The sequence below is a fragment of the Oryx dammah genome, unplaced genomic scaffold (assembly GCF_014754425.2).
Source record: "Oryx dammah isolate SB20612 unplaced genomic scaffold, SCBI_Odam_1.1 HiC_scaffold_25, whole genome shotgun sequence".
Lineage (NCBI taxonomy): Eukaryota > Metazoa > Chordata > Mammalia > Artiodactyla > Bovidae > Oryx > Oryx dammah.
Genome location: NW_024070209.1, coordinates 14,176,634 through 14,204,150, shown reverse-complemented (window position 1 = coordinate 14,204,150; position 27,517 = coordinate 14,176,634). Strand labels below are relative to the sequence as shown.

At 39.3% G+C, this 27,517-nt stretch overlaps 1 protein-coding gene across 1 annotated transcript in view; it reads left to right on the top strand.

Moving 5' to 3' along the window:
* Positions 1 to 27,517, top strand: part of SRD5A2 (steroid 5 alpha-reductase 2) — a 46,527-nt gene that overhangs the window by 7,356 nt on the left and 11,654 nt on the right. The window contains exon 2 of the mRNA XM_040224577.1: positions 19,948 to 20,111. Coding sequence (XP_040080511.1) covers positions 19,948 to 20,111 — 164 coding nt within the window. The remainder of the gene's footprint in view (positions 1 to 19,947; positions 20,112 to 27,517) is intronic.

Below are 27,517 nucleotides of genomic sequence, written 5' to 3'. Positions count from 1 at the left end.
AAAAATACTTTTCTTTCTCTGATGAAATTGCTCCTGCACCTCATGATGTGAACAAATACTTTGCTAAAGAAAACATATGAACGGCAAATAAAAACAGGGGAAGATGCTCAACGTCATTAGTCATTCAGTTCAGTTTAGTTCAGTCACTCAGTCATGTCTGATTCTTTGCAGCCCCATGGGCTGCAACACACCAGGCCTCCCTGTCCATCACTAGCTCCCGGAGTTTACTCACCACCTTTGAAGTGGTGATGCCATCTACCCATCTTGTCCTCTGTCGTCCCCTTTTCCTCCTGCCTTCAATCTTTCCCAGCATCAGGGTGTTTTCCAGTGATTCAGTTCTTTGCATCAGGTGGCCAAATATTGGAGTTTCAGCTTCAGCATCAGTCCTTCCAATGAATATTTAGGACTGATTTCCTTTAGGATGGACTGGTTGGATCTCCTTGCAGTCCAAGGAACTCTCAAGAGTCTTCTCTGATACCACAGTTCAAAAGCATCAATTCTTCAGTGCTCAGCTTTCTTTATAGTCCAACTCTCACATACATACACATGCACATACAATCTCACATCTCACATCACATATGATGTCACTTGGCATTAGTCATTAGGGAAATGCTAATCAAACTACAATGGGATACCAGTATGTTTCCATTAGAATGGCTACATTAAAAAGACTGAATGTACCAAGTGCTACTGAGGATGTGGAAGACTATTTTGAAGTCTCTTAAACAGTTAAATATACACATACCATGTGACCTGCCCATTCCATTGCTAGCTCTTTTTCCAAGCAACATAAAAGCATATGTTGACACAAAGACTTGTATACAAATGTTTCTAGCAGCTTTATTTGTAGTAGCCAAAAACTGGAAACCACCCAAATGTCCATCAAAAAATAAATGAGTAAACAAACTGGTATAGCCAAATAATCGAATAGTACTCCATCATAAAAATGAATGAACTATTGATGTGAGCTACAAGGATGAAGCTCAGAATAATTATTCTGGGCAAAGAAGCCAAGCAAAAAGAGAGTGCATGCTTTATGACTCCATTCGTATACAACTCTGTGAAATCCAAACTCATCTATGGAACATGAAGGACATCAGGGATTTTCTGGGGACAAAGGGAGAGACAGAAGGATGAGATTATGAGGAGGATGAACAAAATTTTGGTGGAGATGGATATGTTCATTATTTTGATGTCATGACTGTTTTAAAATTTATCAAACTGCATGCTTTAAATATGTGCAGTTGATTGTTAATTATATCTCAATGAAGATTAAAAAAACTAGAAGTAAGCCAGAAAGAAAAACACCAATACAGTATACTGACACATATATACGGAATTTAGAAAGATGGTAATGATGACCCTTTATGCAAGACAGCAAAAGAGACACAAATGTATAGAATGGACTTTTGGACTCTGAGGGAGAGGGAGAGGGTGGGATGATTTGGGAGAATGGCTTTGAAACATGTATACTATCATGTAAGAAACGAAGTACCAGTCTATGTTCGATACAGGATACAGGATGCTTGGGGCTGGTGCATGGGGATGATCCAGAGAGATGATATGGGGTGGGAGGTGGGAGGGGGATTCAGGACTGGGAGCTTGTATACACCCGTGGTGGATTCATGTCAATGTATGGCAAAACCAATACAGTATTGTAAAGTAAAATAAAGTAAAAATAAAATTAAAAAAATAACTATAAATAGAACTATGAAAAAACTGTGTGTATGTGTGGTTTTGTGTCACTGACAATTGTTTAGACTTTCTGTGAGGCAATGTTTAACAGTAGCTGAATAGCTGTTCACTTTCTTCCCCCAGAAATTTCACTTGGGGAGGATACTCAAGGGAAATAGTCCAAAAGAAAGAAACAATTTACATAAAATTATGGTGTTATGGTTCACAACTATAGAATACTGGAAGTTACTTAAATGCTCTACTATTAAGGGCTGATTGTAACTAATATGATTGAATATTATGTATACTGCAAAATATTAGCTTCTTGGATCTGTGTCTGTGATGAAAATAAGTATAATGTATACAGTCATTTAGTGAAGAAATAGCACAAAATGAATATGCTCTGAGAAATCCCTATCAACACTTATGAATTAATATGTTAATTAAAGTGATATGAATAGCTGATAATTTTGGTTTATAGATTTGTATGTAATATTTTCAAAGTGTTTAATTGTATAACTCTCACTATACCTAATATGTAATCAGAGAAGGCAATGGCACTCCACTCCGTTACTCTTGCCTGGAAAATCCCATGGACGGAGGAGCCTGGAAGGCTGCAGTCCATGGGGTCGCTGAGGGTCGGACACGACTGAGCGACTTCCCTTTCACTTGTCACTTTCATGCATTGGAGAAGGAAATGGCAACCCACTCAAGTTCTTGCCTGGAGAATCCCAGGGGCGGGGGAGCCTGGTGGGCTGCCGTCTATGGGGTCGCACAGAGTCGGACACGACTGAAGCGACTTGGTAGCAGCAGCAGCACTATACCTAATAGAAGGAATAATACTGACAATATGAGATTTTAAGTTACCTTGCTAGCTATATAATTAAATGCCAATAGAGATCAAGACATTTCTACAAGAATGGATAAACACAAGGTCCTACTGTATAGCACAAGGAATTATTGACATAAGCAATATCTTGTGATAAACCATCATGGAAAAGAATATAAAAAAGAATATATATGTGTATAACTGAGTCATTTTGTGGTACAGCAGAAATGAACACAACACTATAAATCAACTATGCTTCAATAAAATGATAAATTAAAAGGAAAGATCTTTCTACAAATAAGCATTGCTTTAAGGGGAAAGTCACCACTACATGATCGCCCCCACTAAGCCACTATGACATCACTAACTTCTGAGATTGTCATCTTTCATTTTGACCCTTTGAGTTAGGGTATTGAAGATTCCTTAAAATGGAGTTTTGTTTAAAGTTGTTGTTCTATTGCTCAGTCGTTCAATTGTGTCTGACTCTTTGTGACCCCATGGACTGTAGCACACCAGGCTTCCCTGTCCTTTACCATCTCCTGGAGCTTGCTCAAACTCATATCCAGTGAGTTGGTGATGCCATCCAACCATCTTGGCCTCTGTCATCCCCTTCTCCTCCTGCCTTCAGTCTTTCCTAGCATCAAGAATTTTCTAATGAGTCGGCTCTTCACATGAGGTGGCCAAAGTATTGGAGCTTCAACTTCAGCATCAGTCCTTCCAATTAAAAGCAGAGATTTTTGTAGTTTGGTTGAAATCCATCATATTGATATTTGTTTCTATTTGTCTCTCTGTTATTTGTTCATATTTTCCCTCTATCTTCCATCTTTTGAATTGAGTGTTATTTTATTCCATTTTATATCACCATTTACTTTCAAGTGATATTATACCACTTCATGTATAGGAATATCCATTTCTCCCCTGTTGACCTTTATGCTATTGTATTTGTTTTACTCCTACACATGCCATAAGAAGCTTCAACGTATTGCTCTTATTTTTGTTTAAACAGTCAAATATCTTTTAAAGGGATTTAAATGATAAAATCATGTATTTGCCATTTCTGGTGTTCTTTACTTTTGAACATTGATCTATATTTCTATCTTATTTTTTCTTTTGCCTGAAGAATTTAATTATTTAGGACAGTTTTTTTTCATATTTTGAATATCTGAAAATGTCTTTATATCTCCTTTATTTCTGAAGGTATATAATTCTAGATATAACATTCTAGATTGAAGCTATTTACTTTCAGTACTTTAAATATGTTGCTCCACTGTTATCTTGCTTACATCATTTCCAAAAAGAAACTTGTCTTTTCCCTTATCTTTTTCCTCTTTTATGAAACTGTCTAACAGATCACTGATGCTTTCATCATTTTTTAAGATTTTTTTCGGTGTGTTTCTTTTGGATAGTTTCTGTTGCTATGTCTTCAAGTTTACAGTCTTTTATTCTGTGATATCTTATGTATTATTAATCCTGTTTCCAATCTCAGACATTGCAGTTTCCATGTCTAGAAGTTCGATTTTGGCCTTTTTTGCTATTTTCTATGTCTCTACTTAATTTTACATACATATGAAATACAATTATAATAGTTTTAATGTCATTGTCTGGTAATTCTAACATCTGTGTTTTCCTGCTTCTTTGCTTGCCTGGTAATCTGGACAGAGGAACTTGGTGCATGGGGTCAGAAAGAGTCATGACTGAGCAACTAAGTACAGCTCGGCACATTGTACCTTGCTGGCTATTGCATATTTTTGTATTCATATAAGTATTCTTGAGCTTTGTTCTGGGGTGCAGTTAAGTTCCTTGGAAGTAATTTGGCCCTTTCAGATCTTGATCTGATTTTCTAGGTACTTCTAGAAGAGTGCTAGTGCAAGAGCTAATTAATTCTCTCCTATGATCCAAGGCCTTGTTGAGTACTCTACCTAGTGTCCCATGTATTACAAGCTTTTCATTCTGGCTGGTGGTAATGGGCTCTATTCCTGGACCATTCTGAATGACATCAGAATCCCTATAAAACTGGGCTACAGTGTAAAGTCAAACAGCTAGAGTTAGAAAACCACAGTTTTGTTTTTGCAAACAACGAGAAATATAGGATACAAAGTTGTATCTTAGAGAAATGATGTATTTGTGTCCAACAGTGAACATGTCTTATCCTTAGCTTAACTTGGTAAGCTTGCTGAACTTTGTACTTCAAGGTGAAAACCACCCAATGTCACAATTTACAATTTGTTATTTTGGTCATGGTCATTTATCATGAGTGGCTGAGCAGGTGTGTTTACACAATGCCAAAACACACACCAAACCTGTCAACTTAAAAAGAAGAGATAAACTAGTTATTCAAATTAATTGATTAGTTACTCAGGTCAAGAGATCCATCTGGGTCTATTACTACACTAAGATCTTGATCTTAGGAACAAACAAATAAATGAATGAATAGGGTCAGTGGTCTGTAGCCTGTCTCTTGTAGGAGGTTGTACCTCAATGATGATTACTCATTCCATCACTTAGAAGAATCCTCAGTTTCTTAAAACTGTGGTAATTAATTGGCTATTCAGACTGAACTTCTATTTTGATGTAGAGGCAGAAATAAAGAAGAAAATTGAATGAATGAGCAATTCTAAGTTCTCTCAATACTACCAGGACAAAAATATTAAGAGACAATATAAACAGGAGACTTCAAAATGGTATACTATGTTTTAGGTCTTCATGAGCTGGTCATCTCAACATTTTTCATAATTTTAATATATCTATTGGATCATGACCATCAGATAATTCACACCAGATGAGATTTGCAAGAGATTGACAATGGGACCTATCTATTCTGGAATTTCTCCCATGGTACAACCCTTATGAAAAATGATGAACCATTCTACTGCAGGGGGAAAAAAAGTAGTTTTATTGAATTGAGGCCCTTAAAAAATACTCTAATTTCTCTATGTGTACATTTGGAGAAACCAAAACATCTGGTCACTGCCAATTTGAAAAGTTTGTTAAATTTGTCCTTGGAGGTTATGAAGTCAGTGGTTTTTAACCCTGGCTACACATTGGAGTCATCTGGGGCGATTCTTAAGTGCTGCCAAGGCTCCCAATCCTATGCCCTTGATTCTGAGTTATTTATCTTCAATGTGCCTCTTCACCTTTAGCACTGGGTGATTTGAATATGCAACCAGAGGTGAGAGCCTCCAATGTAGACAAATCCCCGTGAAACTGGCATTTTTTTCGTATGGTGAATGCAATAAAGCAAAGTGCTCAAGAACATAAACTCTGAAAATAGTCCCATCTGGACTTGGATCTCAACTGTGATATTTCATAGCTGTATCAATTGGGGCTAATTTAATCTCACCGTGCCTTAGTTTCTTCATCTGCACAATGAAGATAATTACAATATTACCTATCTCCTAGGGCTGCTGTAAAGATTAAATGAGTTAATATGTGCAAAGTACTTAGAACAGTACCTGGAGCATAGTAAGCGCTGTATAAATATTAGTTGTATGTGGTTCTTTGCTGACAGTTCCCTTACAGGATGTCTGAACTGAAATTAACTTCAGTGACCTAATATTAGATGACCTTGTTAGTCATCTAACAAGGTGACTAGTTCCCTGTAGTAGCTATAATAAATTACCACAAACTGGCTGGCTTAAAACAACAGAAATTTTTTCTGTCATCACTCTGGAGGCCAGAAGTCTGAAATTTTTATCTCCTGTCCTTTTGGAGGCCAGAAGGCATCAGCTGGGTTCCCTGTGGAATCTCTAAAGGGAGATCCTTCCTTGGCTTGTTAAGCTTCAGCAGTTGCCTACATTTCTTGGCTTATCTATGTTCTATCTTCACATTGCCTTTTTCTCTGTGTATCTTTCTTCTCTTCTTCTGCTCCTTTCTTGTGTAAGGATACGTATGATGGCATTTAGCATCTATTCAGATTATCCAGGATAGCTTCATCTTCTCAAGATCCTTAATTTAATCTCATCATTTGCCATGTAAGAATATTCACTCTTTTGCTATAATGAAGTAATAGTCACAAATTCTGGGGTGTAAGGCATAAACATATTTTGGGGGCCAGCATTCAAACCACAACACAAGGTCCATAATTAAACATAAGCTTGGATGGCATGTACCACGACTCATTCTGTATTTAGTCACTTTTGCATTTGACCTGTACTTCCCACTCTCTAAGATGTCCAAAACCATTACTCACATTGATAGGTATCATCTGAGTCTATAGACAAGTGACTGTTCATCATTTCTTGGGAAGCACTTAGGGAAGTAGGCCAAGGGCTCAGAGGACTGGCTGGCCTAATGCTCTTTGGCATTCAGAAAGGCTCCTACAAGGAAAGGCCTCTTGGTGAGTTCTGCTCCAAGAAAATAACTTTGGGGAAACTCTATTTTATGATCAAATGCAACTCAAAACCTTCACCAATTCTGGCTTTAAATCTGGAAAAGTTTGATGCTCATTTTACAACGGAACAGTGTAGTGTTGTATTAATCAGGACTCGTTCAGTCTCAAGTGACAGAAAATTCAAGTAGGTTTAAGTAAAATCTGAATTAATTACCTTTCATGACTGGAAAATTCTAACTTCAGGTCCAGATTGATTTAGTGGTTCCAAACATACCATCAAGATCTGGTTTCTCTCTGCAGCTGTTGACTCTACTTCTTTTACTGGCTCTGTTTTCAGAAAGGCTATCATTTGGCGGTAACAAGACAACTGTAGCATCTAAGAGTGTATATCCTCCATGGGGTCACAAAGAGTTGGACATGACCGAGCGACTAAGCACATCCTCTCAGATCCAGGGCATGTGGAAAAGAAGAGTTTTAGAAAAATCATAAGCCAAACCTTATTGGAGTTTATATGCTCGTCTCTGAAATAGCCAGTGTAATAGGGTTATCCTTGTTCTGATTGGCTGAGAATGAACCTTTTCACAGAGTAAGATGGGAAGGAAGTGGGTCCCTGGTGGAGAACCAGGGTAGTTACCTAAGGAGGAAGAATGAATGTTGGGTGGCAGACGCAACGAATGACTACCAGAGACGCAACAAGATCCTTGGACTAAAATGACTGAAAAACCAAACATGGATTCTTTTGACGGGCATGTGAAATTTTTTTCCAATTGGATATTTTGATCTTAATTTTCCTTTCCAATTAGAAATGAGTGAGTTGTTTTGAAGCAGAAGACCCTCTTTTAAATCTCATTTCTGCTGTCCCTTTGTAACTGTGTGGCCTTAGGAAAACTACCACACCTCTGTAAGCTTTGTATTCTTCACTGACCTAACAATAGTAACACACACACACACACACACACTCAGAATAAATACCTTCTTCTCAGGACATCAGGGTGCATTAACAGAATAAGCCTATGTAAACACAATCTGATTGGTATCAAAAAAACATCTGCCCCAATAATTCTTTCTGTGGCCTTGAAATATGTCTGAAAACCTATCATTCAAGTATTTTCTTTGGTTTAAAGCAGCGTATCTCCAGAGAGCTAGGTAAAGAATTCCAAGCAATTTTCAAAAATCCCAAGGAAAGGTAACAGGAAATCTTGAGTCACTGACTACTCTTTATCTGCCACTGCAGATGGTGACTGCAGCCATGAAATTAAAAGACGCTTACTCCTTGGAAGAAAAGTTATGAGCAACCTAGAGAGCATATTGAAAAGCAGAGACATTACTTTGCCAACTAAGGTTCAGTAGTCATGTATGGATGTGAGAGTTGGACTGTAAAGAAGGCTGAGCACCAAAGAATTGATGCTTTTGAAGTGTGGTGTTGGAGAAGACTCTTGAGAGTCCCTTGGACTGCAAGGAGATCCAACCAGTCCATTCTAAAGGAGATCAACCCTGGGATTTCTTTGGAAGGAATGATGCTAAAGATGAAACTACAGTACTTTGGCTACCTCATGCGAAGAGTTGACTCATTGGAAAAGACTCTGATGCTGGGAGGGATTGGGGGCAGGAGGAGAAGCAGACAACAGAAGATGAGATGGCTGGATGGCATCACTGACTCGATGGATGTGAATCTGAGTGAACTCCTGGAGTTGGTGATAGACAGGGAGCCCTGGCATGCTGCGATTCATGGGGTTGTAAAGAGCTGGATACGACTAAGTGAATGAACTGACTGAAGAGGGCATGAGCCAGAGAAAGCCACCTGTGAGATGATTTTTGTTACTACTTGCAAGGCAATCATTAAGACCTTGAGAAAAATGCTTTCTCTGTCCTTCCACATCTATTTTAGGATTCTTGCCTCACTATTTCTCCTTTCACTCAGGCAGGGCCTTCATGTTCTCTAGGGATACCCAATGCCATAGGGAACCTCCACAAGGAAAATCTCTATCTAGAATTCTCCTTTCCCCAAGTGTCTCAGATTGTGAAATGACCTCTCTTCTCCATAACTGCAATTCTCATTTTCACACTGGAGCTGATGTTAGGTAGGGTGAGGGGCATCTGATTACTATTTGTTAAAGTATTTATGCAAAGCATGAATGAGGGACAGGCTCAACTTTCTTTCAGGGATAATATTGATATTTCATCTTCTATTTTGGTATAAGAGTTTTTGAGAAGGATACTTGGGTCTTTTTCCTAGTCACCTAGAATCAGTTGCAAATGTTCTCATAACAGATGCTAACTCCCACTTCTGAGAGATTATTGCCCATAGGTTTTAGGTGTCACTTAGAAGATAATAGGAAGTAGAGCACCCTGAGAAAGTGGGACAAAAAAATGGGAGGTTTCAATTAAAGAACTGGAAAAAAAAAGATTTGAGACTGGGGAATTTGCAGGAAAAAATAAATCCTTTGGGATATGGCCATGTATGTCTGTCATGCATGTCTGGAATCCTGAGAATGGAGGAGAAAGAGGGAAGCAGCAGGAGAGGGACCCACAGGGGGTATGCTATGAGCAGACAAAGACTAGGGCTCAAAGATCATTTTCACATTGTCTTAGGCTGGCCCTTGGCTTTATACAGACACACTCTAATGATGTATTTCCTTGGTTTGGAAAGAAACAATTAGCCATTAAGTTCTAATAAGTGCCAGTTACATTAATCATACTGTTTAATTCTTTCAACAACCTTCTGAGGTTGGTTGTTATTATCCTCCTTTTATAAATGGGAAACTGAGGTTCAGAGGAGTTAAGTTGCCAAGATCATTGTGGTAGTTAAAAATATATGCCTCTAAATTTTTTTGATGTGACTTCCTTTAAAAGTTGGTACCAAAGAGAGAGTTAAGAGAGAGTTCTTTATGTATTCTAAATTCTAGTTCTTTGTAAGATATGTGGTTTGCAGATATTTCCCCCAATTGTGTAATTTATCTTTTCATTCTCTTAACAGGGTCTTATGAAAACCAAAACTTCAAACTTTTTGGTGAAGTCCAGTTTATGAATTTTTACTTTTATGGATAATTCTTTGAGATGTTCTATAGAGACAATCGATGGACGTGAGTCTGAGTGAACTCCGGGAGTTGGTGATGGACAGGGAGGCCTGGCGTGCTGCGATTCATGGGGTCGCAAAGAGTCAGACATGACTGAGTGACTGAACTGAACTGAACTGATAGAGACAATCATGTCATTTTCAAACAAGAACAATTTTATTTCTTCCCTTCTGATCTGTATGCTTTTAACTTTTTTCTTGCCTTATTGCTCTGATTAGAATTTCCAGCACTTTGTTAAATGGGAGTAGAGAGATAAGACATGTTGTCTTCTTTATGATCTCAGAGGGAAAACATTTAATCATTGATCATTAAGTATAATGTTAGCTGTAGATGGACTTTATCAAGTTCAGAAAGTTTCCCTTTATTCCTATTTCTCAATGTTTTTATCATTAATGAGGGTTGAATTTGATCAACTTATTTTACAATGATTGATATGATCATAATGTTCCTTTTATTGTTCTGTTAAAAAGTTGAATTGCATTGATTGATTTTGAATATTGAACCAGTCTTGCATCCCTGGGATAAATCTTACTTGCTTGATCATGTTGTATAATTATTTTTATATACTGTTGAATTCTATTTCTTAATAGTCTGTTAAAAATTGTCGTGTCTGTAATCATGGGTTCTAGTAGCTCGTAATACTTTTTTCTTTGTACTGTGTTTGTCTGGTTTTTGTGTTAGAGTAACATCAGCCCTATAAAGTGAGAAGATTGAGCAGAATTAGCATTAAATTATTTTTAAATGTTTGGTAGAATTCTCTAGTGAAACTATCTGGGCCTGGAGGGGTTTTTTTGAGGAGTTTTAAAATTATGAATTAAATTTCCTTAATAGCTATAAGGCTAGTCAAATGGTCTATTTCATTAGGGCAAGTAATGATAGCTTGTGTCTTTCAAGGATTTAATCCATTTCATCTAAACTGTCAAATTGATGCATGTATCATGGCTTCCCTGATAGCTCAGTTGGTAAAGAATCCGCCTGCAATGCAGGAGACCCTGGTTTGATTCCTAAGTCAGGAAGATCCATTGAAGAAGGAATAGGCTACCCACTCCAGTATTCTTGGGCTTCCCCTGTGCTCAGCTGGTGAAGAATCAGCGTGCAATGTGGAAGACCTGGGTTCAGTCCCTGGGTTGGGAAGATCCCCTGGAGAAGGGAAAGGCTGCCCGCTCCAGTATTCTGGCCTGGAGAATTCCATGGACTGAATAGTCCATGGGGTTACAAAGAGTCAGACACGACTGAGGAACTTTCACTTTCACATAATTATTCATAGTATTTCATTAATATCCTTTTGATGTTTGCAGGTTCTGTTTCTTTCCTGATTATGTTTTCTCTTTTTTCTTTATTAGTCTCTTTAAAGGTAAATTTTATTCATATTTTCAAAGAATTCATTTTATTGCTGTTTTAGTATTTTAAATTTTATTGATTTTTTGCTCTTATCTTTATTATTACCTTCCTAGAATTTTAAAGTAGGGGTTTTGAGACCTTTCCTATTTTCCATTGTATGTATTTAGTACTACAAAATTTTCTGTGAGCACTGATGAGACGTGGCCAAATTCTGGAAATATTTTGAGGTAGAGCTAGTAGGATTTGGTAATAGGTTCTATGTGGATTATGAGAGAGAAAAAGAGAGAGAGAAGGGGAAGAAGTCAATGATGAATCAATGTCTTCAGCCCAAGCAAGTGGAAGAATGAACTGAGATGGGGCAGGTTCAGGGGTGTGCAGGTTTGGGGATGAGTGGGGAATCAGGGGTTTGGGTGTATTAAATCTGTGAAATCTTTTCAACTAAATGTCTAATAGGGAGTTGGCTATGTGAATCTGAGTTCAAGGACTGCAGACATCCTCCCTGGAGGCATATATTTGGGAATTGTCATATTATAGATGATAATATTAATAAGAGGTATGAGTCTAGATGTGATCATATCTACAGGGCTATAAATAAAGACAGAAAGAATCCTTAACCCTGGGGCACTCCACTAATTAAAAGTCAAGGGAATGAAGAGAAACCAGCAAAAGAAAATGAAGAGAAGTCAGTGAGGTAGGAGAAGAATCAAGAGAAAGTGGTGTGCCGGAAGCTGAACGAAGACAGTGTTTCCAGAAGGATGGAGGGATCAACTTGGCAAATAAGAGAGCTGAAAATTGGCTCTTGGAATTGAAAATATGGAGGTCTCTGGAGGTCTCACCAAGATCAGTTTCTGTTGGGGAGAGGAAAGACAAAAGGAGGAACAGACATAGAGGTGGCAAGTATAGACAACTCTTTTGAGGAGTTTTGCTGTAAAAGAAAGCAGGAAAATGGGATAGTGGATAAAGGGGGAGATGGAGTTGAGGATGGAGTTATTACTACACATAACAAGTAAATATATACATGGAAGCCTTGTATTTTATATATAGAATTTGAATTCATTTTGATTGACAATGAAATCTAAAATTTCATAAGTGAAAAGTCTTCAATAGGCTTGATAATCTCAGCAATAGCATTTATGTTTGAAGAAGACTTAGTTAAATATGAGATGGTATATGCAAGATGTATAATTTTAAAGTTTTTTTCTTTAGTTTAATTTGGATGTGGAATTTCAGTTAACCCTTTCCAATAAGCATCCCCCCAAATGAATATTTACTTAGCAGTGATAGAAAACTTTATATTTACATAGTGCTTATCAGACTTTGATTCAGAACAAACACAGAGGAATGAAAATTTACAATAAAAAGTGTAGGAGGGAATTAAAGTGAAAAGGTTCCAAACCCCAGGGAAACTGAGTCTCAGGTCATGCCAGGATCTGAAGGTATAACTCCCCTGCAAACCTCCACAGCACTAATGCTCAGCCTCCTGGGTGTTCTCTCCTCCCCTCTTTGTTGTTCTTACCACTTTCTGCACTGAAACGCTCATTTTAGACTGTCCCCAGCTTTCCAAGAGCAAAGTTTTTCCAATCAGAATGATTTGATTTGTTCTCCAGGACTCCGGGCTTTCCAGAGCTTTTTGTCCTTGCAGCTAGGTTGCATTCACCAGCCACTGTTGCAGTTGGGTGGTGCCAAAGGAATGAAAGTGGGAGTACTATATGCTGCTTCTAGTCTGCAGCAGCCTGGCCCTCAAGAAACCCTTTACACAATCCTCCATGCTGTTTTTGTCTGCTGGCCAGAGGAAGAAGATGCCCTGAAAGAGCCTGGATCCCCAGTGATTATGGAGCAAAGCATTGTGAACAGCACTGTGCTAGGACACAAGCAAGGAATGAGCTTTCAATACGTGGAACCTCTTGGGAGTTGTTTATTATAGTAGTGAGCTTGTCCTGAGTAATATATACTCCTTTGGATGAAATGTGATTGAGTATTGACTTTCCGTTCAGATTCTTAGAAAGTTCAGAAGGGGGCGTACATGGTTTAAAGAGTGGATACATGGTTTAACTTGGAAAATGGCTGCATGCACTATGTCCTAGGTTTTCAAAAGGCAAAGACTTTGCCTTTGGGCCTGTTTTGGGAGTATTGATGGCACTTACAGTGCCACACTGGGAGGCCAATAACTTTTTTTTTAATAGCCTTTCTTTAGCCTTTAGAACCACTATACATACACATGTATCATTATGGTTTTGATGAAGTCCAATACATCTATTTTTTCCCTTCTTGGCTTTTGAAGGATCATTTTCCCTGGTAAAAAATTAGCAGGTTTTTTTTTTTTTTTTTTTTTTGTCAGACTACTGAATATGTCTTTCCATTGCCTGCTTGCCTTCATGATTATTCTGTTGAATGTGATGAGTTTCTTCTCTATTGCTGTTTTCACAATTCTCTCTTTATCTTTGGCTTTCATCAGTTTAACTGTGATACACATAAATTTTTATATCTGTAAGTCTATCCATGTGGCATTCACTGAACTTCTTGGATGTGTTGATTAGTGTTTGTCATCAAATTCAAAAGTTTTTGGACATTACTTCTTCAAATATTCTTTCTGCCCCTTTGTCATTATTCTCTCTGTGTCCTACAGATTTCTGAACCTCTGTTTATTTTTCTCTATTCCTCAAACTGGAATAATTCAATTAAACTGTCTTCAACTTCCTTGATTCTTTCTTCTGCCTGCTCAAGTTTACTGCTAAGTCCCTCTAGTGAATTTTTCATTTCAGTTGTTATACTTTTCAACTTCAGATTTTTATTTGGTTCCATTTTATGATCTCTATCTCTATTGGTATTCTCTGTTTGATAGTCTCTCATTCTTATAAATTCATTTAAGTCTTTAGACATGGTTTCTTTTAGCTCTTTGAACATATTTAAAATAATTTAAAATTTTTGCCTAGTAAATCCAGTGTCTGGTCTTCTCAGAGACAATATTAGTTGGTTGCATTTTCCCCTATGAATGGCTCATAGTTTCTTGTTTCTTTGAATGTTCCATAGCTTATTGTTGAAAACTATAATACTGTGTAACTACTCTGGAAATCAGATTCTGTCTGCCTCCTAAGGTTTTTTGTTGTTACTGTTTGCCTAGTAGCTTTTCTGAACTTATTCTTTGAAGCCTTTGTCTTCATTGATGTGGCTGAAGTCACTACTTGGTTTTCTTAGTGGCTAGTTAATGATCAGAGATTTCCTAAAACATCTGAAACCAAACTCTCCCAGTCTTTGCCAAGGTCCTCTGTGTGCATCTTAGAGAAGTCCTCTAACAACCACCCATGTCGTTTACAGTTCTGCTTTCGCTTCACTTACCACTTGCTCAGACCTCAAAGTCAATCAGAAGTGAGAGCTTAGGAAATTTTCAAGTCTTTTAAAAAATATTTATTTATTTATCTGTGGCTGTGCTGGGTCTTCACTGCTGCACGTGGGCCCTCTCGAGTTGGAGTGAGCAAGGGTTGCTTGCAGTGGCTTCTCTTGTTGCAGAGCATGGGCTCAGCAGTTGTGGCCTTCATTGCCATGTGGCATGTAGAATCTTCCCTAATCAGGGATTGAACCAGTTTCCTCTGCATTGGCAGTTGGATTCTCAACCACTGAACCATCAAGGAAACCCCAAGTCTTCTTTTAAGCGTATGCATGATAATGTATGATATTATCAAAGCTCCTATGGGCATCTCATTTCTCAGTCTTTCCTTTTAAGCTTTTTGATTAGTCTAATATTGTCCCACCTGTTATCCACTGCCTCAGGCCACTGTGGTGCTAAAATATTTTAAAAAACACTCCCCAAATCCAGAAACTTTTAGCACTGGTAAATCTGAGTGAGGAGGACTAAAGATAAGTCTTTTGAGTGGATTCATCACCAGGGAACCACCAAACAAGTAAGATAATGACTTATCTTTGGAAATGAGGCTTTGAAACACCTCAAGCCCTGTTTTGCTGCCTCCAAACCCAGGGATGGATGCTGTTACTTTTCAAGGCGGTGCAGAGCTGGAAAGGGGAAGATGGGATTAAGGTCAGTTAAAAATACCACAAAGCTTGTTATCCTTCCTGAGATTCCATCTTTTTCTTACTTAAATGCTCCCTGTGTTGCTGCAAGCCTTGGTTGGTACCCAGAGCTCTTGAACAGTGTGGCTGTTAGGGGCACTGATCCTCCAAGCAATTGAAAATCCATGCATAACTCATAGGCGGTCCTCCATGTCCATGGTTCCCCAGTATATGCCACTCCTCCTTATCTGAGGTACTGCATCCATGAATTCAACCAACCTTACATAGTGTAATACTGTAGGATTTACTAGTGAAGAAAATTTGAGTTGACCCAGGCAGTTCCCATCTCCATTGTTCAAAGGTCAATGGTATTTCTAACATTTAGGAGTGTGCGTTTAACAAGTTGGTTTTAAAGTTCACGTGGAGAATAAACAATGAAGGGCATCTTGAAAATCCGTAGGAAGAGTAATGGTATAAGAATAGCCCCAGCTAGTATTAAAATATATTTTATTTAAAAAACTATTTATTTATTTATTTGTGGCTACACTGGGTCTTTGCTGCTGCAGATAGGCTTTCTCTAGTTGCAGCCAGCAGGGGCTACTCTTCGTGGTGGTGTGTGGCCTTCTCATTGTGGTGGGTTCTCTTGTCATGGAGCATGGGCCCTAGGTGTGTGGGCTTCAGTAATTGTGGCACACAGGCTTAGTTGCTCTTTGGCACGTGTGGGATCTTCTCAGACCAAGGATTGAACCTGTGTCCCCTGCATTGGTGGGCTTTCCTGGTGCCTCAGATGGTAAAGAATCTGCCTGCAATGCAGAAGACCCAGGTTCCATCCTTGAGTTGGGAAGATCTGCTGGAGAAGGGAATGGCTACCCACTCCAGTATTCTTGCCTGGAGAATTCCAGGGACAGAGGAGCCTGGTGGGCTACTGTCCATACTGTCCATGGGATCACAAAGCGTTGGACTTGACTGAGGAACTAACACTTTGACTTTCACTTTCCCCTGCATTGGCAGGTGGATTCTTAACCACAAAACCACCAGGGAAGTCCAAGACAAATTTTAAAAGTACAATTATTAAAAGTGTAGTACTGACTATAGATAAATCAATAGAACAGAAACATGAGTCTAGAAGAGGGACCAATGTGTATGATAAATTCGTGTATAGTAGCAATGGCAGTGTGTGTCTGTGAGAAAGAGATATTTAGTATATTTACTAGCATTAGGAAAAAAAATAACATTGTACAGGAGGTGGTGACCAAAATCATCTCAAAGAAAAAGAAATGCAAGAAGGCAAAATTGTAGTCTGACGAAGCCTTACAAATACCTGAGAAAAGAAGAGAAGTGAAAGGCAAAGGAGAAAGGGAAAGATATACCCAACTGGATGCAGTGTTCCAGAAAACAGCAAGGAGAGATAAGAAAGCCTTCTTAAGTGAACAAAGCAAATAAATAGAGCAAAACAATAGAATGGGAAAGACTAAAGATCCCTTCAAGAAAATTAGAGACCAAGGGAATATTTCATGCAAAGATGGGCTCAGTACAGGGAAGAAATGGTATGGACCTAAAGATGCAGAAGATATTAAGAAAAGGTGGTAAGAATACACAGAAGAATAGTAAAAAAAAAAAAAAAAAAAAGGTCTTAATGACCCAAATAACCATGACATTGTGGTCACTCACTTAGAGCCAGACATCCTGGAATGTGAAGTCAAGTGGGCCTTAGGAAGCATCACTACAAACAAAGCTACTGGAGGTGATGAAATTCCAGCTAAGCTAAGCCTAAAGGATGATTCTCTTTAAGTGATGCACTCAATATGCCAACAAATTTGGAAAACTCAGCAGTGGCCACAGGACTGGAAGAGGTTGGTTTTCATTCCAATCTCAAAGAAAGGCAATGCCAAAGAATGTTCAAACTACCACACAATTGCACTCATTTCACATGCTAGCAAAATAATGCTCAAAATTCTTCAAGCCAGGCTTCAACAGTATGTGAATTGAGAACTTCCAGATGTTCAAGCTGGATTTAGAAAAGGCAGAGGAACCAGAGATCAAATTGTCAACATCTGTGGGGTCATAGAAAAATCAAGAGAATTACAGAAAACATCTATTTCTGCTTTATTGACTACACTAAAGCCTTTGACTGTGTGGATCACAACAATGGAAAATTCTTCAAGAGATGGGAACACCAGACCACCTGACTGCCTCCTGAGAAATCTGTATGCAGGTCAAGAAGCAACAGTTAGAACCAGACATGGAACAATGGACTGGTTCCAAATTGGGAAAGGAGTATGTCAAGTCTGTATACTGTCACCCTGTTTATTAAACTTCTATGTAGAGTACATCATGTGAAATACCAGGCTAGATGAATCACAGGTTGGAATCAAGATTACCAGGAGAAATATCAGTAACCTTAGACATGCAGATGATATTACCCTAATGGCAGAAAGCGAAGAGGAACTAAAGAGCCTCTTGATGAAGGTAGAAGAGGAGAGTGAAAAAGCTGACTTAAAACTCAGCATTCAGAAAACTAAGATCATGGCATCCAGTCCCATCAGTTCAGTTCAGTTCAGTTCAGTCGCTCAGTAGTGTCTGACTCTTTGTGACCCCATGGACTGCAGCACACCAGGCCACCCTGTCCATCACCAACTCCCAGAGTTTACTCAAACTCATGTCCATTGAGTTGGTGATGCCATCCAACCATCTCATCTTCTGTTGTCCCCTTCTCCTCCTGCCCTCCATCTTCCCCAGCATCAGGGTCTTTTCCAGTGAGTCAGCGCTTCACATCAGGTGGCCAAAGTGTTGGAGTTTCAGCTTCAGCAACAGTCCTTCCAATGAATATTCAGGACTGATTTCCCTTAGGATGGACTGGTTGGATCTCCTTGTAGTCCAAAGGACTCTCAAGAGTCTTCTCCAATGCCACAGTTCAAAAGCATCAATTCTTTGGTGCTCAGCTTTCTTTATAATCCAACTCTCACATTCATACATGACTACTGGAAAAACCATAGCTTTGACTAGATGGACCTTTGTCAGCAAAGTAATGTCTCTGCTTTTTAATATGCTGTCTAGGCTGGTCATAACTTTCCTTCCAAGAAGTAAGCGTCAGACAGAATGGACATGAGTTTTGCAAACTCTGGGAGATAGTGAAGGACAGGCAACCCTGGTGTGCTGCAGTCTATAGGGTCACAAAGAGTCAGACACAATTTAGTGACTGAACAACAATGACAATGTGTGACACAACCAATGGCAATGTGTGTCAGTGAGAAAGAGATACTTAGTATATTTACTAGCATTAGAGGAAAAAATTGCATTTGATTCTTATCTAACTTCTTGCAACAAAATAAATTCCAAAGGTTTAAACAAAAAAGTGAAAAATCATTAAAATAATGGGAAAATAATCTTTGAATACATAAAACACTATGCAAGCAACCCACATATGCATCAAAGTAAAATAGATAAATACATGTGATATATTCACACATGACAATAATATACAACAATGAAAATTAATGAACTATTGCTACACACAATGACATGCTTCAGTCTTAGATACATAATGATGTGTTTCCTTTCATATGGAATTAAATGTAAGCAAAGTATATTTTTAGGGGTGCATGCAAATGAGGCAAAATTGTAAAGAAGCAAAAGACATGATTATTACAGGAATCAGGGTGGTGGTTACCTCTTGTGTGATGGTGGTACTGTTAACAGGAAGGACTTATAGGAGGCTTCTGGGTGATGGCCATGTTCCATTTCTTGACTTGATTAATGACTTTATGGGTGTATATTTGATAGTAATTCATTAATCTATTAATATAGGTTTACAAACTGTATGATGGTTATATTGCACCATCAAGGGAGAAAAATAAAAAGCATGATGTAGTTTGCTGTTTGGTATTTAGCATTATATCTTGGGCAAATTTTTATTTTGAAGTTATTTTTATTTTTTAATGTCCTCCTGGATTCCCCTATATTCACAGTTCCTAGCATTTAGAGGAATCTCTTATTTATTTTTCTCAAGGGGATCTGCAGCCCACTTTCTGGGGAATGCTATAATACCAGGAGTTAAATCATACTAGAGAGACATATGGAAAGCCGTATAATTGTATGGATGCTATAAAAATTCCATTGCACTGCTGCATGGGATAAGCCTGGCTCTATCCTCCTCCAATACAATCTGGATTTCACTTCTAGATCTACACAAAGATGATTTCCAGTTCTGGGTTTATAGGATTGAATTTATTAATTTATAAGGATGAAATTTGCCTTTCAAAGCTGTTGTAATGATGGCTACTATGAATTTTAATGAAACAAGACAAATCATAGCATAGATGATTGCTTTAGAACCAGCTTTTACAAGTCCTGGTGGCTTACATGGGCCTGCAATGTGGAAGACCTGGGTTCCACCCATGGTTGGGAAGATCCCTTGGAGAAGGGAATGGCAACCACTCCAGTATTCTTGCCTGGAGAAATCCATGGACTGAGGAGCCTTGTGGGCTACAGTCTATGGGATCACAAAAAGTTGGACACGTCTGAGCTACTAACACACACAGAACTAGATATTAATAATAATGCCTCTCATTGCATACATTTAAGGGAAATGGTTTTTAAAAATGGGTTTAATGTGATTGCCTGTTGTTTCATCTCATTGCTTGATATCTTTTTAACAATGGATCCTGACCTTTCTCCCCCATATACCCCAGGACGTTTGTTTATTCACTGCTCACTAGAGGGAGGCCGTTTCCAGTTGTATTCCTTTTCAGAGGCTTTGTCTTCTGCATGGGAAATGGACTCCTCCAAGGCTACTATCTGGTTTACTGTGCTGAATACCCTGCTGAGTGGTACACAGACATACGGTTTAGCCTGGGTAAGTAAACCTGACTGCTTCTAACCCGCACCCTAGTTAACACCCTAGTTAATGCCCCTTTCTACAGGCTATATCACCATCACCTCTCCCCATCCTATTATAATAAACACTCAAGGATTCCATTCCCCTTCCCCTACCATGACCATCTCCACACTGGTCTTTTCTCTGTACAGCAGCCAGAGAGATCTTTTAAAAACATTATGGCATTCCCCATCTCAAAATTCTCCAATGCATTTCTGTTACTCTCAAGATAAAATACAAATTCCTTACCACCGCCTGTGAAACCCAAATGTTCTTGATCCTGGCCTGACTTCGCTTCCTATCTCCATCCATCTTGTTCACTGTCCTGTAGCCTCAGTGGCCTTCCTGCTGGACCTGAAATGGTCAGGTTTGTCCTGGCCCAGAGCTGCTCTATAGACTACACCCTCTGTCTGGAATGCTCAACCCCTATATACTTGGGGAACTGGTCCCTCCTTTTATTTAGGTCTCTGCCAGTTCACATCTCTTCATTGAGACTTTCTTGACCACCTATCTAAAATAGTAGAAAACAATGATCCTTGAATATTTTTCATTATCTGCAAGAGGAACTAAAGTTTTGGTTTTTTTTTTTAATAAAGTAAAGGTTCAACTGTTTGTGCATTATTCTTGCTCAAAGGAAAAAAGGCAGAGATTATCCTTAGTCCTTCTCTTTACATCACGCATCTTCTCTCCATCAGCTTAGAACAGCTCCCTCTAGTTCTAAAACATGTGCCAACTGAGCTCAGTTCTCCATGACCACACTAACTTCATCCTGGTTTGAACAAGGATGACCTCTTGCCTGGAGTGCCACAGTGACCTTTAAGTTAACCTTCCTACTTCAAGTCCTGGCCTTCAGTAGCCCCTCCTCCACACAGCAGTCAGAGCGAACGTTTGAACACATGAATAGCCAGAGCATTAGTTGTATGAATACTGGTATTGCACACAATGGAATATTCTGAAGCCTCAGAAAAACAACCAAAGCAAAACGAAAGCAAAGAATGTCTCTTTTTCATGTGGAGACATCTCTAGAACACATGGTTAAGTAAAAATAAAGTGTGCATAGTGTATATACCATGCTGCTTTTTGTGTAGAAATAGGACACTGTTTATGTGTATTTAAAAGTGGAAGAGGAAATATTGGATTGATAAAAGAAAAAGAAACTATTTTTTAAAAAGAGTGTCTCTAGGGTTTAGAGTAAAGAGAATGGGATGGTGGGCAGAACTCTTCTTTTAAGATAGCTTTGTCCTTTAAATCATGAAACTTCATAACTTAATTAAAAATCCACATGAAGTTCCTCAACACTGAGAACAAATAAATAAATAAATGTACCTAATTGTATGGTTATTAAATTGGTACCATAACCACACAGGAAAGTGATTTATGCCAATTTATAAGAAATATAGAGAATAAAGAAATAAGTTAAATGCTACCATGAGGAAATAAGCCAGTCTTATCTAGAAAGGAGGACATTTGAGGGACCACTGTGCAGTCTTTGAGGAGTTTATCCAAGATGGTGGAGTAGAAAGACATGCACTCATCTTCTCCTATGAGAACTCCAAAATTAAAACTTGTGGCTGAAAACCATGGACAGGAAAATGTTGGATCCCACCAAAAAAAGATACCCCACGTCCAAGGGCAAAGGAGAAGCCCCAGAAAGATGGTAGGAAGGGTGAAATCGCATTTAGAATCAAACCCCATATCCACCAGAGACACTTGGAGGGCTCAAACAAAACCCTGTGTGCACCAGGACCCAGAAGAAAGGAGCAGTGACCCCACAAGAGACTGACCCAGACTTGCCCATGAGTGTCCAGGAATCTCCAGCAGAGGTGTGGGTCAGCGGTGGCCTGCTGCAGTGTCAGGGGCACTGAATGTGGCGGTGCTTGCATGGGACCTTTTGAAGGAGGTCACCATTATCTTCATTACCTCCACCATAGTTTGGTCTCAGGTCAAACAACAGAGCCCCACCCATCAATAGAAAATTGGATTAAAGATTTACTGAGCATGGCCCTGCCCATCAGAATGAGACCCAGTTTCCCCCACAGTCAGTCTCTCCCATCAGGAAGCTTCCATAAGTCTCTTATCCTTATCAATTAGACAGCAGTCAGAATGAAGACCAATATCACAGAAAACTAATCAAACTGATCACATGGACCACAGCCCTGTCTAACCCAATGAAACTATGATCCATGCCCTACAAGGCCACCCAAGATGGATGGGTCATGGTGGAGAGTTCTGACAAAACGTGGCCCACTGGAGAAGAGAATGGGAAACCACTTCAGTATTCTTGTCTTGAGAACCCCATGAACAGTATGAAAAGGTAAAAAGATAGGACACTGAAAGATGAACTCCCCACGTTGGTATGTGCCCAATATGCCACTGGAGAAGAGCGGAGAAGTAACTCCAGAAAGAATTAAGATATGGACCCAAAATGAAAAAAAAAGCCCAGTTGTGGATGTGACTGGTGATGGGAAACAAAGTCCGATGCTGTAAAGAACAATATTGCATAGGAACCTGGAATGTTACGTCTATGAATCAAGGTATATTGGAAGTGGTCAAACAGGAGATGGCAAGAGTGAGCATCGACATTTTAGGAATCAGTGAACTAAAATGGACTGGAATGGGTGAATTTAATTCAGATGACCATTATATCTACTATTGTGAAGAATCCCTTAGAAGAAAAGGACTAGCCATCATAGTCAACAAAAGAGCCCAAAATGCAGTTCTTGGATACAATCTTAAAATGACAGAATGTCTCTGTTCGTTTCCAAGGCAAACCATTCAATATCACAGTAATCCAACTCTATGCCCCAACAAGCAATGGTGAAGAAGTTGAAGTTGAACGGTTCTATGAAGACCTACAAGACCTTCTAGAACTAACACCAAAAAAGATATCCTTTTCATCATAGGGGACTGGAATGCAAAAGTAGGAAGTCAAGAAATATCTGGAGTAACAGGCAACTTTGGCCTTGGACTACAAAATGAAGCAGGGCAAAGGCTAACAGAGTTTTGCAAGTGAACGCACTGGTCATAGCAAACACCCTCTTCCAACAGCACAAGAGAAAACTCTACATGTGAACACCAGATGGTCAATTCCAAAATCAGATTGATTATATTCTTTGCAGCCAAAGATGGAGACATTCTATACAGTCAGCAAAACAAGACCCGGAGCTGACTGTGGCTCAGATCATGAACTCTTTACTGAAAAATTCAGACTTAAATTGAAGAAAGTAGGGAAAATCACTAGACCATTCAGGCATAACCTTATTATACAGTGGACGTGACAAATAGATTCAAGGGATTAGATCTGATAGAGTGCCTGAAGAACTATGGATGGACGTTTGTGACATTGTATAAGAGGCAGGGATCAAGACCATCCCCAAGAAAAAGAAATGCAAGAAGGCAAAATGGTTGTCTGAGGAGGCCTTACAAATAGCTGAGAAAAGAAGAGAAGCTAAAGGCAAAGGAGAAAAGGAAAGATACATCCATCTGAATGTAGAGTTCCAAAGAATAGCAAGGAGAGATAAGAAAGCCTTCCTCAGTGATCAGTGCAAATAGAGGAAAACAACAGAATGGGAATGACCAGAGATCTCTTCAAGAAAGTTAGAGAGACCAAGGGGACATATCATGCAAAGATTGGCACAATAAAGGGCAGAAATGATATGGACCTAACAGAAGCAGAAGATATTAAGAAGAGGTGGCAAGAATATACAGAAGAACTATACAAAAAAGTTCTTCATGACCCAGATAACCACAATGGTGTGATCACTCACCTAGAGCCAGACATTCTGGAATGAGAAGTCAAGTGGGCCTTAGGAAGCATCACTACGAACAAAGCTAGTGGAGGTGATGGAATTCCAGTTGAGCTCTTTCAAATCCTAAAAGGTGATGCTGTGAAAGTGCTTCACTCAATATGCCAGCAAATTTGGGAAACTCAGCAGAGGCCACAGAACTGGAAAACGTGTTTTCATTCCAATCCCAAAGAAAGGCAATGCCAAAGAATGTTCAAACTACCACACAATTGCACTCATCTCACACGCTAGCAAAGTAATGCTCAAAATTCTCCAAGCCAGGCTTCAACAGTCTGTGAACTGTGAACTTCCAGATGTTCAAGCTGGATTTAGAAATGGCAGAGGAACCAGAGATCAAATTGCCAACATCTGCTGGATCATCAAGAAAGCAAGAGAGTTCCAGAAAAACAGCTACTTCTGCTTTCTTGACTATGCCAAAGCCTTTGACTGTGTGGATCACAACAAACTGGAAAATTCTTCAAGAGATAGGAATACCAGACGACCTTGCCTGCCTCCTGAGAAATCTGTATGCAGATCAAGAAGCAACAGTTAGAACTGAACGTGGAACAGCAGACTGGTTCCAAATTGACAAAGAAATATGTATATTGTCACCCTGCTTATTTAACTTATGCAGAGTACATCATGTGAAATGTCAGGCTGGACAAGGCACAAGCTGGAATCAAGATTGCCAGGAGAAATATTAATAACCTCAATACACAGATGACACCACCCTTATGTCAGAAAGAGAAGAAGAACTAAAGACCCTCTTGATGAAAGTGAAAGAGGAGAGTGAAAAAGTTGGCTTAAAACTCAGCATTCAGAAAACTAAGATCATGGCACATGGTCCCATCACTTCATGGCAAATAGATGGGGAAACAATGGAAAACAGTGAGAGACTTTATTTTCTTGGGCTCCAAAATCACTGCAGATGGTGACTACAGCCATAAAATTAAAAGATGCTTGCTCCTTGGAAGAAAAGCTATGACCAACCTAGACAGCATATTAAAAAGCAGAGACATTACTTTGCCAACAAATGTTCATCTAGTCAAAGCTATGGTTTTTCCAGTAGTCATGTATGGATGTGAGAGTTGGATTATAAAGTTCAGTTCAGTTCAGTTCAGTTCAGTCGCTCAGTCGTGTCCGACTCTTTGCAACCCCATGAATCGCAGCACGCCAGGCCTGCCTGTCCATCACCATCTCCTGGAGTTCACTCAGACTCACGTCCATTGAGTCCGTGATGTCATCCAGCCATCTCATCCTCTGTCGTCCCCTTCGCCTCCTGCTCTCAATCCCTCCCAGCATCAGAGTCTTTTCCAGTGAGTCAGCTCTTTGCATGAGGTGGCCAAAGTACTGGAGTTTCAGCTTTAGCATCATTCCTTCCAAAGAAATCCCAGGGTTGATCTCCTTCAGAATGGACTGGTTGGATCTCCTTGCAGCCCAAGGGACTCTCAAGGATCTTCTCCAACACCACACTTCAAAAGCATCAATTCTTCAGCGCTCAGCCTTCTTCACACTCCAACTCTCACATCCATATATGACCACAGGAAAAACCATAGCCTTGACTAGATGGACCTTAGTCGGCAAAGTAGTGTCTCTGCTTTTGAATATATTATTTAGGTTGGTCATAACTTTTCTTCCAAGGAGTAAGCGTCTTTTAATTTCATGGCTGCAGTCACCATCTAAAGTGATTTTGGATAAAGTCTGACACTGTTTCCACTGTTTCTCAACCTATTTCCCATGAAGTGATGGGACCGGATGCCCATGATCTTCGTTTTCTGAATGTTGAGCTTTAAGCCAACTTTTTCGCTCTCCTCTTTCACTTTCATCAAGAGGCTTTTTAGTTCCTCTTCACTTTCTGCCATAAGGGTGGTGTCATCTGCATATCTGAAGTTATTGATATTTCTCCCAGCAATCTTGATTCCAGCTTGTGTTTCTTCCAGTCCAGTGTTTTTCATGATGTACTCTGCATATAAGTTAAATAAGCAGGGTGACAATATACAGCCTTGACGTACTCCTTTTCCTACTTGGAACCAGTCTGTTGTTCCATGTCCAGTTCTAACTGTTGCTTCCTGACCTGCATACAGATTTCTCAAGAGGCAGATCAGGTGGTCTGGTATTCCCATCTCTCTCAGCATTTTCCACAGTTAAGCACTGAAAAATTGATGCTTTTGAACTGTGGTGTTGGAGAAGACTCTTGAGAGTCCCTTGGACTACAAGGAGATCCAACCAGTCCATCCTAAAGGAAATCAGTCCTGAATATTCTTTGGAAGGACTGATTCTGAAGCTGAAACGCCAGTACTTTGGCCACCTGATGCGAAGATCTGACTCCTTAGAGAAGACCTTGATGCTGGGAAAGATTGAAGGCAGGAGGAGAAGCGGACGACAGAGGATGAGATGGTTGGATGGCATCACCGACTCGATGGACTTGAGTTTGAGCATGCTCTGGGACCTTGTGATGGACAGGGGAGCCTGGCGTGCTGCGGTCTATGGGGTCACAAAGAATCAGCAGACTAAGCAACTGAACTGAACTGAACTGAACTGAACTGTTCTGTCTTCTTAAGAAGTCAGTGTCCTGAAAAAAAAAAATAAAAGGTAGGGATCTGGGCTAAATATAAATGTCCTTAAAGGATGTAATGACCAGATGTTAGATGTGTGCCTATTTTGAACTTTGGTTTACATGAACCTGCTAGAAGCAGAGTTCTGGGAATGTCATGGAAACTGAAATATGCCGAGGTATTACATAAGATGAAGATCTCAAGGATATGCACTAAGGATATGCACCAAGGTGTTTATTGGTGGTAGGAACAAAGTGTCTTGTTTTTCTTATCTTCGCTAACAAGCATTTCATCTTCCAAATGACATATGTACTTCTTTTGTAATAAAGTGACATCAGATCCTATTCTCCCCTGCTTAAAACCTGCCAGTGGCTTCCTGTTGCTCTTAAAAATCCGAACTTCTCACCATAGCCCATAGAGCCCAATGAAATTTTGAAATTATCACCCTATTCTCATCTCCTCATCCCCCACCTCCCACCATCTATCTTAAAGCATTAACTGCAGCACCTTCCTTCTGTTTCTTAGACATACTAAACCTATACTATCCTTAGGACCTTTGCATATGTTAGTTCCTCTACCAGAAAGCTCTCCCCACAAATACTGATCTTTGTATTCTCATTATTCAAACCATAGGGCAGATGCCAAATCTTCAGAAAAGCTTTCCGTATTGACCTCATCTAAAGTAGAGACACCTCCTCCCCACTCCAATTCACTCTCTGTTTTATCATCCTACTTTGATTTTCTGCTTTGTAGTGATATGTGATTTAAATTTTTTCATTATTTTAATTCGTTTCTGTGTTTCTCCACTGAAATGTAATCTCTATAAGAACAGACACCTTGACTGCTTTTCTCACTACTACATCCCTGGTGTTTAAGACAGTTCTTGGTACATAGTAAGAACTCAGCAAATGTTATTTGAATAAATGAATGAAAGAGTAAACATGTGAATGAATCTCATATTATCCTTATAAGATAGTTGCTATTAGAATCTACATTTTACAGATAAGAAAGCTGAGGCTCAGAAAAGTTAAGTGACTTGTCCAGG